The sequence below is a fragment of the Castanea sativa genome, chromosome 3, assembly GCF_040712315.1.
Source record: "Castanea sativa cultivar Marrone di Chiusa Pesio chromosome 3, ASM4071231v1".
Classification (NCBI taxonomy): domain Eukaryota; kingdom Viridiplantae; phylum Streptophyta; class Magnoliopsida; order Fagales; family Fagaceae; genus Castanea; species Castanea sativa.
Window position 1 is genome coordinate 18,070,802 of NC_134015.1, and position 13,020 is coordinate 18,083,821.

Sequence of the window (13,020 nt, forward strand, 5' to 3'; positions counted from 1 at the left end):
ATAACAAAAGTTGCTACAAAACAAAGTTGATGGAAAAGCCTTAATTGAATAAATTTGAAAGTTAGAGGACTTTAATGAACAAAAACAAAGTTAAAGGACTAAAATGAAATCTGAAGATTCTATCTCTTTATATTATCTCTATATATTAAGAGAATCCAGAAAGTTAGTTATGACTGCCAAAAATATTCATAATCTAATTAGATAATCCTTACGCTCTGTTTGTTTCGATGGAAAACTTTGTATAAAGATAGTTTTCCGTGTTTTGCAGTATTTGGTAGCATAAAAAAAAATGAGTCAAAGGAAAACTATCTTTGGTCAACATAAAAAGTATGGCTTATTTTTAGAGATTGTTTTTCATTATTTTTTTTTTTTGAAAAACAACTCTATCTTACAGCTAGCTAAATAAGAGAAGTTAAGAGGTTGTTTTTCAATTTATTTAAAGTTGCTACAAAACATTGGAAAATGAGATAGTTTATAGAAAATGTTTCTTGGAAAACGACTCATTTTCTATAAAACATCATTATTAAAACAAATAAAATGACTCATTTTATTTATTCTTAAAAAATAAAAAAAATAGGGTTAAAATTATAATTCAACAAAATTATAAAATAAAAAAAAAACTACTAGAGAAATTTTTTTCCTAAAAATGAGCACACTCTTTGTTTAAAATATATCTCACACTCATTTGATACATTTTTTCTTAAAAATTAGCACACATTAAACCCAACCGTTTACTCAATGTCAAATCCTAAATTTAAGTTTCTTAAAAATCTCTTCTAGTATAACTTCACTAAAAATAGATAATTTCAAATTGAAAAATTACATTAAGCTAAAAAAAAAAAAAAAAAGTCTCATTGCACGTGCATAGTGTGTGATGAAGCTAATATATGGTATTATTTTGGTCTCTTCTAGAGGTAGCAAAACTGAACACGACCCGTGAACTCGACACGACGCGACACGAAATTAGTAGGTTATGGGTTGAGGCTTAATGAGTTCGTGTTATATTCGGGTTGACACGACTAACCCATTTAATAAACGGGTTGGGTTAGTGTCTATCACATGAAACTCGTTGACTTATTTGACCAATTTAATTAAATAACATTTTACCAATATATACCCTTCAAACCCTAAAAATATAAACTTATTAGTTGTTGTGGTTTATTTTCTTTGACATATTATGATTGCTTATTTATAATATTGAAATATGCTTTAATTTTGAATGATTATTTGTGATGCAGTTACTCGTTAGTTCTAAATTTTATATTAAATTTATTTATTTGTTTTATTTTTCATAATTCATATAAATTTGGTTAATACTAAAATTAGTTTTTTTTTTAATTTTAATTTTGATAAAATTTGATAAACAGGTCGACATAAATGAGTTGTGTTAGAATTGAAGAATTCTGACCGGTTTAATAAACATGACAAGTTAGGGTTGACTAATATAGTCGAATACTCATTAGTAGATACCACACGAAACCGAAACATGAACACGAATTGCCACATCTAGCCTCCTCATTCTTAAAATTCTAGTTATGGTCCTACCTATAATTCAATTTGTAATCAAACTTTATCTAAAAAAAAACATAATAGTTAGAGAGGAAACCAAAATAGCTTCCCTATGTAGAGAGCGGGTAACCATAATAACACTACTGCTATCGAGGTAAGATCCCCACACAGCATTAGTTGATTAGCAAAGCAAACAGCCTGTACTTGTATTACTTATTTACTCGTATTTCAATGTCACATTGGCACCTAAAATTTCAACATTCAGTACTATTCACTACTCCTCTCTCTCTCTCTGATGCGCTTCCTATTCTCCTCGAAAACCCCAATCAAACCCCTTCCTTACTACTACCTCTCAACTCGCCTTCACTCGTCTTCTCGATTCAACAACTCGCCAACTTCAATGGCGATCCCTCCTCCTCCTTCAGCAAAGTCTGTGGCAGCAGTGGACTCCGAGGTGGGTTTAGCCAAACGATCCTGGATCAAGTTCCGCAGAGAATCGGTGCTCGCTCTCTACACGCCTTTCGTTCTCTGTTTGGCTTCTGGGAATCTCAGGGTCGAAACTTTCCGCCATTACATCGCTCAAGATGTCTACTTTCTCCGCGCTTTTGCTCAAGCGTGAGTCTTTTTTCCTTTTTCCATTTCCTTTTCAAAATTTTCATTGATTTGGCTATATCATTGATTTTTTAATATTTTTTATTTTGTATTTGAGAGCGTTTTTGGTATGTGGGTCTGTTTGGTTGGTGGGAAAATGTGAGTGTGGAATTGGGTTGAATTGGGTTATACTTACTTTCCCATTTGATGCAATGGAATGGTTAATCAAATTTTCTCTTCTTTTGTTTTTTCTATTTTGGTTGCAAAGCTTGATTTAGTAATATGATTATATTTTGTTTGGTTGGGGGGGGCGACTTTTTTCTCATGTGGGTCTGTTTGGCTGGTAGGAAAATGTGATAGTGGAATTGGGTTTATTGGATTTTGAATCTGTGGGTGTGTTTGGGTTGCTAGGAAAGTGTGGTAAAGAAGAAAAAGAACTAACTGTGAAAGAGTGGAATGATATGACGTTGTGGAATCCTGATTGCTGATTGCTTTATTTGTATTTGAAAGGATTTGGGGTTTTAGTAAGTTTACTGTATAATTAAGCTTTTAGGAAGTACTTACTTGCCCATTTGATGTAATGGGATGGTCATTCAAATAAGAATTGGGCATTGGGGTTTCCTTGAAATGGTGCTGATCCATTTAATGGTTCAAATGTAGATCCTGAGTTTCTATTTTCTGTTGTCTCTATAGCACTCTGCCTATGTGCCTTGTTTTCATTGTACTTTCTTATTTTAAGGTTCAATGAAGTTTATTACTTTCTTATAAATATAGAGCCTGTTTGGTCCCCGATCTCTTGGGGGAAAACTAGCAACTTTTAAATGATAATGCGGAATTCTTTGGCATTTGTCTTTGCATTTTTTAGAAAATTGTGTTTTTAAAAACCGGATTAAATGATTGTTTTAAAGTTCTAGCTCATGGCATGCTTTTAAAGAACACCATTTAAAGCAATACTATTTTTTTGAATTATAATTTTTTACAGCAATAGAACTGTTCACAAATTTTACCAAATGCTCAAGTGTGTTAATAGAACTCACATTTTCAAAGCTCATATTTTGAAATTTCTGTTTTTTCATAACGTACCTTTTCAAGTAGCTAACCCATCAAGTAGCTAACCCAAATAGTTGCTTAATTTCCTTGAATCCAAGGGTGTATATGGTACCAAGTTATTTAAAAATTCTATTCCACCAAATTAGGAATAATAACTGTCATGAGCCTTGAGCTGAACTGGTTGACAACTCCTTGTGTTTCCAATGGAGACATCTAGGGTTTGAATCCCCCCATCTCCAACTATTGAATTGTCTAAAGAGAAACTTATAAATTAAAATTAGGAATAATAACTGATTTTAGATGGTGTAGAACTATATTCACATTTAGATTTGTTCGGTTCCCATTCTGTTGCTGGAAAATTTTTTCCTTATCTGGTTGTTGAGAAAGTGTAGGAAAAGATGATGATAAGTGGAAAGGAAAAGGCAATTGGTGTAACTTTAGCACTGAGCTAAAGTAGTCAATTTGATTCAATAACTGAATAAGACATTAATGACAATGAGTCTAGTGCATCAATATATTTAATTTTTTATTGGCTTTGAGGAAAAAGTTTGTAATATGTAATTTAATTTACATAGTGGGTATGGGGGAGATGAGGAAATTAACATTGTGAATATATATTCTAAACGATTAGTGTAAAAAGATCTACATATTGATTAAAGACTTGCGCTCTTCCATGTAATTGCCTTTTTTAGGCATGATCATCTAAATATTCATTTTTTGGATCTGTTTGGTTGCTACAAAATTTAGCGAAACACAATGAAGTGAGGGTATGAATCTTACATATTTATCTTATATCACTTAGAGAATCACAAATTTAGAATTTTTTCTTTGAAAAGAAAGGGGTTTTGAAATTATAGTCACCTGTGCCCATGCCTGAGTATATGAGTAAACATGTTAGTTTTTTTTTTTTTTTTTTTAAATTTTATTTTATTTATTCCTCTAGTTTGGTTGCTGAGAAGGTGTAGGAAAAGATGATGAACTTTTTTTGAATTTTTTGCTCTCCTAAGTTGCTGAGGAAAGGTGGGAAAATAAAAGAAAAGATCAAATGATAGGATATTCATTGTATGAGGTTCGGGATAAGTAATGTTAAATCTCAACTAAATAATTCGATTGATTGGTTTATGTGGGTGAGTTAGAATTGTTTAAGCTGACTTAAACAGTTAAACCATATGATATTAAGTTTCATTCCCCCAATTATTTTTGTCAGTTTTTCCCAGCAACCAAATGTAGGTTTTGAAATATGTACCTCTACTAATTGAGGTAAGTTTTAGTCTTAGTAACATGCTAAATGCCTCCATAACCTTTTATCTGTTTTTTGTCCCGTTTTTATTGAGGACTAGAGGGTTGGGCTGTATATTTGTTGGATATTTATGTCTCTTTTATTTTATGGTATTATTATAGTTTTATTATTTCTTCTTATTATTATTTTTTATATCTTTTCACTGATTATTATAGGTATGAGTTAGCAGAAGAGTGTGCGGATGATGATGATGCAAAGATTTCGATCTCTGAATTGAGGAAGGCAGTTCTAGAGGAGCTGAAAATGCATAATTCATTTGTACAGGTAAAATAAACCTTATCTTATTCTGTCTATTATCCGCTCAATTGCCAAGAAATGTAAGTTAACAAAAGAAAATTGGAGACCGAATCTTATCCATTATGTTTTCATTGTGTTTTGGTTGGTAAAATATGATAGATTTAACTAGATAGATAGCTATATTAGGTTCTAGTTTTGCGAGTGTGGGAAATATGGTGGAGATATAGAAAGTGGTTTTAGAGCTTTTGTTGAACTTTTGCTGTTGTAAATCTTATAGAAGGTTCTATTCTTTTGTATTAAAAGCATGGACATTTACATTTTCATGTCATGGTATTTGAAAGTGGATCTGGAATTAGGGGTTTAATCTTAGGATAAAGAAACAACCTCCCCCCTCCCCCCCCCCCCCCAAAAAAAAGAAAAAGAAAAAGTATATGTGAGCATTACTCTCAGGACTCTATTTATTTGGTAGGTGATTCAGCATATTGGGGGCCCTAAGTTTGGCACTTCTTGTAATTAAATTGTGGCTGATATAATTTGGCAAATTGATCAACATGGTTTGATAAAAATGGGTTCTTTGTGAGCTAGTTGTTATTCTTGACTGTGTGGTATATCAAAGTTTGATGGTGGGGCAATCAAGTTGGGAAGGCATGCTTAACCAAAAATTTAATTTGGAAAACATAAAGTGTGATTGTTGTGGTCTTAGATTTGCACTATGAAGAAGCTTTGGTCCATATATTTAAGAATTATGCACATATGATTTATTTTTCTTTGGTGCAAAATTTGATGCAGATTGCAGATTTTGTTGAATAATTTACTTTTACATAAAAAATCTGAAAGCAATTTTTAAGGGTTAGAAATATAGAGGCAAAGGTGCCTTGTAATTTATTGGAACATAGATTGGCATTAAGTAGAATAACAAGGAAAACATGTGAGAGAGGAGGCTTCTCACATACTCCAGTGCTCATTAGTTATTTTCCTGCTGAAACAAAGATGGGAAATAATTATATATACAGAGCTTGGTAATGTGACATTTTTCGTGGACCATTTCAAGCATAGAACTTCTTAAGAGAAAAAAATGTTCTGAATTAATTTAGCTTAGTTGACTAATCTGATTGGAGGTTTGCAACCTACATTTGACCTAAGTGAAAGGCTTGAGGTAATAGGATTAATTATCTCAATACAACCAATTCACCAAGCGTTAGTCACAACAATTTTCAGGTTAGCTATGGATTCTTATAAACTAGTCAAGGTTGTTCACATGTGTTCTTTTTCACAATTCCATTCTATTCGAACTCATGTCTCAATTAAAAAATAATAGTCCTATAATATTAAAAAAAAATCATAACATTGATTTCTCTACATCTTAATATTGATTTCTCATGGACAGGATCCCTGTTTGTATATTGTCCATAAATTCTTGAACAATTGTTAGAGCATGTGATAGAAGCTTATTATTTCTCTTATATACTTTCCATTCTTTCCTCTCTTTTTTTCTTGGATGTTTGTGAATTTTTTTTTATCAAAGAAGCACAAAGATGGTGCATTGGGATATATTTTATAGAAGAAATGTTCTACCCAAACGGGGCATTTCTAATTCAAGTGCTGCTGTGCCCATCCAACTCTTCTGAAGTAATTAGTGATCAGTGCTCCAATTCTTGCACTCACTCAAACATGTCAATTTATTCAGGAATTACTGGCTCTGCTAACTATTGGATCTCTTCAAATGATGGATTTTTCCCATCAAATGTTATGGAATTTGTAATGGAACTTCAAATTCTTTTCTACAAAATTATGTCATAAATTCCCGTTTTGTTTGCATATAAATCTCTCTTGCTCTCTCTCTTCACTACCTTAGTTATTGTCTTCAATGTCTGAATGTATGGTTTATACAGGAATGGGGTTCAGACCTTGCAAAAGAGAGCTCTGTTAACTCTGCAACAGTGAAGTACACAGATTTCTTGTTGGCAACAGCCTCTGGGAAAGTGGAAGGAGTAAAAGGTCCTGGTAAACTTGCAACTCCTTTTGAAAAGACAAAAGTTGCTGCATACACTCTGGGTGCCATGACACCTTGCATGAGGTTGTATGCCTATCTGGGAAAGGAGTTCGAGGCACTTTTAGATCTTCATGAAGGCAGTCACCCTTACAGGAAGTGGATTGAAAATTATTCATCTGAAGGTTTTCAGGTCCGTCACCCTTTGGAGCTGTGAGCTTTTTCATTGGTATCTTATTTTAATCGGGTTACCCTTTGCTGACGACAGTCTCAGAGGAAAATACATTACTTAAATGGCCTTCTTTACATCAACAACTCAACTATTGTTATCTTTGAATTTAGGCATCAGCTGTGCAAACTGAAGACTTGCTCGATAAACTAAGTGTCTCTTTGACAGGAGAAGAGCTTGACATCATTGAAAAGCTCTATCACCAAGCCATGAAACTAGAAATAGACTTCTTCTCTGCTCAGCCGGTTGTTCAGCCCACTGTTGTTCCTCTGACCAAAGAGCATAATCCTGCAGAGGACCGCCTGATGCTATTTTCTGATTTTGATTTGACGTGCACTGTTGTTGATTCCTCTGCCATTTTGGCAGAAATTGCAATTGTAACAGCACCAAAATCTGATCAGAGTCAACCTGAAAATCAACTGGCTCGGATGTCATCAGCTGATCTTAGGAACACATGGGGCCTTCTTTCCAGGCAGTACACAGAAGAGTATGAGCAATGCATAGAAAGCATTATGCCCCCTGAGAAAGGTTTAATCTTACTACATTTGTTGTGTGATTCTTTATGGGTGTCTTTGTTTTAAAGAAAATAATTTTGCAGAAGAATTTTTGCCTCTGAATGTTACATGTTAGTAAAATATCTGTGCTCCCTAAGATCTAGTTTTTGGGGATAACATGGTCTTTTTTCTTTTTCTTTTTTTTCTTTTTTTTATTTATGGGAATGGGATAACATGGTCTTAAAAAAGAAAAGAAAAAGAAGCTTAAGAGAGGTTCACACTTTGCATATATATGTGTGTGTGTGTGTGTGTGTGTGTGTGTGTGTATGTATGTATCAAGGGCTTACTTGGATATTCTCTATATTCATTTAAGGTTCTCTTTGTGTAAAGTGATGATGATCTCCCTAATAAATTCCATAATATAAGGTCCTGTATTTTTTTTCCAGTACAAGATTTTGTTTTGTTTTTTCTTTTTGTAATTCTCCAAAAAACCAGAGACAATCTGATGTATGAACTCTTTGTTTAAATTTTGAAAACTTTCTTGTAAGCATTTGCCTGAATTTGATTGCTCATATATATTTTTGGTTTTTAATCTGTGGCTTTGCAGTTGATAAATTCAAGTATGAAGATCTCCGAAAAGCACTTGAACAACTCTCGGATTTTGAGAAAAGGGCGAATGATAGAGTTATAGAGTCTGGGGTACTGAAGGGTCTAAATCATGAAGACATAAAACGAGCTGGTGAACGTCTTATTCTTCAAGATGGTTGCACTACTTTCTTTCAGAAAGTTGTAAAGAACATAAATTTGAATGCAAATGTCCATGTACTTTCATACTGTTGGTGTGGTGATCTCATTAGGTCAGCTTTTTCATCAGGTATGTCCTTACCTATTAGAATCTTTGAATGTAATATTCTTTGCATGTATATTAGGTCTGAAATTATATGCTGTGGAAATTAGTCTCTTGTAATACTTTACTGACAGTTTTATTCCTCTGATGCTTATACTCAAGTCTGAAGTCAGTTGAGTTGCTTACTTGATCCCTCTTGTTTTGAGAGCATTGTCTGATTCCTATATGGTTTTGCATGTGTAAAAAGATTGAGTATTTTCCTTTGAGATATATTTTGTTTGTTTGTCTTTGCAAGAGCCCATGATATACCTTTATATACATGTCACCAAGGATTATCTTGTCTATTTCTTAAAATTTTATTTCAGTGGTCTTATCAAAAATTTTATTTAGGGGGAATCTATCAGGGAAAAATTGTGAAAGATTTGTTGATGGTCTGAAATTTGCAAATGTGAAGCATGTAATGTTGTACAGAAGTTTGGAAATGTGAACGTTTGTTTACATACAAAGATGCCCTCAAAAATCAAAAACTCTATGAAAGGCTTGCTGTTTATTTGGGCTTCAATGGGTTATGCCAAGAGAGTTATTGGTATGTTTGCAGCTTCGCAGGGTTCTTTCGGAAGGCATAGAAATATAGCCTTCTGGAGGGCAGTGCCACATTGCATTATTTGGTGCCTTTGGCGAGAACAGAATGCTAGAAGTTTTGAGGGATGTGAATGGACTATTCTTGATCTTTAACCCTTTTTCTTTTGTACTATATTAGATTGGAGTGTCGCGTTTAATTCTCCTCCTTGTCTCTCTTTTAGATATGTTTGAGCTTTGTAATTTGAATTGATTTGTCTTCTCACTGAGTACACCCCCAGTGTACTTTGTCTGATTTCTTCTTAATAAATATTTTTTTGTTACTTATCCAAAAAAAATAAGAATAAAACTCTATGAAAGACGTAGTTAAGAAACCCCTCAGTAACCCTCATTAAAGCGAAGAGCGATCCCTGTCGTGCAGCCAAGGGGAAGTAAAACAACTTTGGGATAAGTTTTCCTATAGAAAGATGGGTTTGCATAGCTGTCATGTAGGATTTGTAAAATAGAGGTAGTTAAGGGTTTATCTAGCTCAACTGCCACCTCCTCCCCATGCAAATGCCAGGTGGAGAGTGAGGTCTTGGGTTCAAGACCCATATTGTGTGTACAACTTACCAACTAATATATAACCCATATTGTGTGTACAACTTACCAACTAATATATATACACACACACACACACATACATATATGACTTTGTTTTTTTGCTAATAAAGAAATACATATGTAATCTTCTTTAGATGTTTAATTTACATCCCTTTAGGTGGGCAAGATAAATGATGGAAGGAATTGCGTGCTAGAACTTTGGTCATTGAACCAATGAGCTGTAGCTCAAATTACACCTCCTTCCCTTGTAAGAGCAAGGTGGAGGATGATGTTGTGGGTTCAAGATTCACTAAGCGTGTGCATAACTTACCTTTCGAAGAAAGAAAATAAATAGTCATTGGAAATGATTCTGGTGGGCATAGCAAAATCAAGGCTTGGAATGTAGTAAAGCTTTGTTCTATGTGGTGCATACATTGATAGATTGAGCTTCCCTGCGATAAGCTTGAGCTTGTGATTCTGAGATAGCTTTTGATTAGATGATTAGTGTTTTTACATTTTTCCTCTTCTTTGTCTTCATTGACCCTTTTTTTAAGTATTACATTTTACTGCGCCTGGGGGGTTTTGTGAACTGTTACATCTGACACCTTGTTCCTTTGTTGAAACATGACACTAATTCTTGTTTCTATAGAACCTAGGTTTGTAAATGCCTGATATGACATGGCATGATGTGGAAACAATGTAAGGTTTAGTTTGTGGAATGTATAAAGCTAAATCAATGGAGAATTTACTGGTATTTTGTACATATGGAGACAGGGCTTATTTTATATAAGGTGTGTTTCTTCACATTCTCTATTATACTTGTTGTTCTGGTTTTTGTGGCGGTGGTGGTGGTTGTCAAGTCAGGTTGGATTTTCTTCTGATGTTTGATTTATTGCTTCATCCTGTCAGAAATGGGGTTATTTCAATTTTTACCTGTGTTGTCAGCTATTTTCATGTGTTTACAATTACCGATCACATGGACTCTTGTTGATACATTTGAGTGCAAATTGCACCCTCTGGTATTGTTGTCATTTTTTATATCCCAATTCAACTTAGCATCCCCAACTCCAACTCTTTTTTAGTTGTAATATGGCATCTTATCAGTTGCTAGCTTAGTCTATGATTTCTCTATGTGGTTATTTGTAATTTTTTTTTTCTTTTGTTCTATGAAGCAGGGGATTTACCTGAGCTGAGCATACATTCAAATGAATTCACTTTTATAGAATCCATTTCCACCGGTGAGATTGATAAGAAGGTCGAGTCTCCCATTGACAAAGTTCAAGCTTTTAAGAATATTTTAAATAATTGCAGCAATGACAGAAGGAACTTGACTGTGTACATTGGAGACTCAATTGGTGACTTGCTTTGTCTGCTTGAGGCAGATATAGGAATTGTGATTGGGTCAAGTTCAAGCCTTAGAAGAGTGGCAAGTCAGTTTGGTGTTTCTTTTGTCCCATTGTTCCCTGGCTTAGTTAAGAAACAGAAAGAATGTGGTGAAGGAGAGTCTTCTAGTTGGAAGGGGCTATCTGGCATTGTTTACACAGTATCTAGTTGGGCTGAAATACATGCCTTCATTTTGGGTTGTTAGAATCACATTTTTCATTCTGATGCACTCAACTTCATGACAAATGAAGGGATCATTTATATATAATGCAACACAAGATACAAGTTGGTGGCTAATTTTATTACGTGCCACCCATTTGCTTCTGTCTACCCTTTTTGTTTTTCTTCAGGCTCTTATCATTCAAAGATGTGATCTTGGTATATCGGTTGCATATGGTGTAAACATGGTATTTGCCTTTTCCTCAGTTTCTTATTGTTTTGCTAACATTATTACCTCTTTGCTCATTTCATCATATTATTGTTCTCCTTTATTAATATTTTAAGAGTCACACATTTCAGGTATTCAGAGGTTTTTGGCAGCAATGATTCAGAGCAAAGATTGTTACGTACATTTGTCCATATAAACATTTCAAGTGCTATATCCTTATTTTCATACATTGTTGTTGTTCCATATTTGGGAGGAATGGCAGCTTAAAGAAGATTTGTATTTTTATAAAAATTGTTGCCTATGATGAAATCAGCCTATATGATTATTTATTGCAGTTTCCTTTTGGATTACCTTTCTTATCTTTGATTCTAACGAGTAGACCTTGCAGCTTATGAAAGCTTCCACTTGTAAATATGCAGTGGCTCCCTGACCCTGCTGGAGTTAAAATACCACAATAAAAATTTTTTTAGTCTGCTTTTCATTGCCCAGGCAGTGAAGGGGTGGGATTGAAGTACAGAGCTGGGGGCAGGCCTTAACTTTCCATCAACGATTCTTAGATGAAAGAGCTCAAAGGGGAGCAGAGGATTTCAAGTGATTTATCATCAACGAAGCTCGCACATGCAATCCTAAACCCCAGTTGCATATTCTTTCAAGAACCCTCATCAACTATTCTTACTCCAATTTTCCAATGGTGCTCCTGAAATTTTCGGCCTTAACTATATTTTAATCTACCAAAATCTCACATAAAACACTAATCGCTTTTCATTTTTAAGTTACAACCAAACCCTCAAGGCTTTCCAATCCTAAATTTAGCCCTCTGGAATCCTTTTGAATTCCATTAGAGCATAACCATCAGCTTTTTTATAAAAAAAATGTCATTTTGACACACTAAAAGCTTACTTTATTATTTTATTACATTATTTTATAATACACCATTCATCACATGTGCTATTATTTCATTCTAAACATTAAAATAATATATACAATACATTAAAATAATATATTTACTTAAAACCCAGCAATATACAAACACATAGCCAGTGGTAGTCACCACCATCTTAGAACCAACAATCACCGCCATAACAACTACCGCTATAAACTACAACCACAATCATCGGATCCTCTAACAAATTCCAAATCTAAAAACCACAACAAAAGAGAGGGAGAGAAAAAAAAAAAAAAAAAAAAAAAAAAAACTCAAAATCTTCAACAAAACCCCACCATACACAGCAAAGCCCGCCACCACCTTACCCAAGCACAGTCCATAATCAATCACATGGAATCCACAAAAAAAAAAAAAAAAAAAAAAAAAAAAAAAAAAAACAAAGGGAGATTAGAATAAGAGATCTCCATGGCGATGGCCTCATTGCTGAGGCTGAACTCCACGGTGGCGGTCGATCTCAATGGCAACGGCCTAGGCGAAGAAAAAAAAAAGATAGAGAGGGAGAGTGACAGGGAAAAAAAAGAGACAAAGAAGGCGTAGAGAGAAAGTGACAGAATAGAAAAAAGGGGGGAAAAAAAAAGAAAGAAAAAGAAAGAAAAATGGAGAGGTGGAGGTTCTAGAGAAAGAAAGAAGGAAAAAAAAAAAGGAAGAGAAGAACTGAGAAGATAAAGTGAGGCATAGAAAGAAATAAAAAAAGAAAGAGAGAGAAGAAAAAGTCATAAATAAAGAGATAGGAAATGAATAAAAAAAAAAATTAGCACATTTATCCATACCATTTCAAAGATGAAACGGTATTGTTCACGTGTATCAAAATTTATAGGATTTAGAACTTCTCATAAGAAGAAATTTTTGGAGTTTGGTGTGCCAAATGTCAAATATTTTGGCATTTGGCACACCT

The 13,020-nt window shown here is 33.9% G+C and overlaps 1 protein-coding gene across 2 annotated transcripts; it reads left to right on the forward strand.

The window, feature by feature from the left end:
* The first annotated feature begins 1,705 nt into the window (after positions 1 to 1,705).
* Positions 1,706 to 11,529, forward strand: LOC142629604 (bifunctional TH2 protein, mitochondrial). 2 transcript variants are annotated; one of them, XM_075803616.1, is made up of 7 exons: positions 1,706 to 2,124; positions 4,606 to 4,714; positions 6,580 to 6,870; positions 7,020 to 7,434; positions 8,008 to 8,274; positions 10,581 to 11,198; positions 11,311 to 11,529. In XM_075803616.1, the coding sequence occupies exons 1-6, from the start codon at positions 1,805 to 1,807 to the stop codon at positions 10,994 to 10,996; spliced, it is 1,818 nt and encodes a 605-aa protein (XP_075659731.1). In that variant the 5' UTR covers positions 1,706 to 1,804; the 3' UTR covers positions 10,997 to 11,198; positions 11,311 to 11,529. The 2 variants fall into 2 exon arrangements, with proteins under 2 accessions (XP_075659731.1, XP_075659732.1); XM_075803617.1 differs by having other exon boundaries at positions 1,708 to 2,124; positions 10,584 to 11,198.
* Positions 11,530 to 13,020: the final 1,491 nt, after the last annotated feature.

Coding starts and splice junctions, on each gene's coding strand:
- LOC142629604 (XM_075803616.1), top strand. CDS start 1,805: ATGCGCTTCCTATTCTCCTCGAAAACCCCAATCAAACCCCTTCCTTAC. Junction 6,871..7,019: donor ATTCATCTGAAGGTTTTCAG/GTCCGTCACCCT, acceptor CTTTGAATTTAG/GCATCAGCTGTGCAAACTGA. Junction 7,435..8,007: donor CATTATGCCCCCTGAGAAAG/GTTTAATCTTAC, acceptor GTGGCTTTGCAG/TTGATAAATTCAAGTATGAA.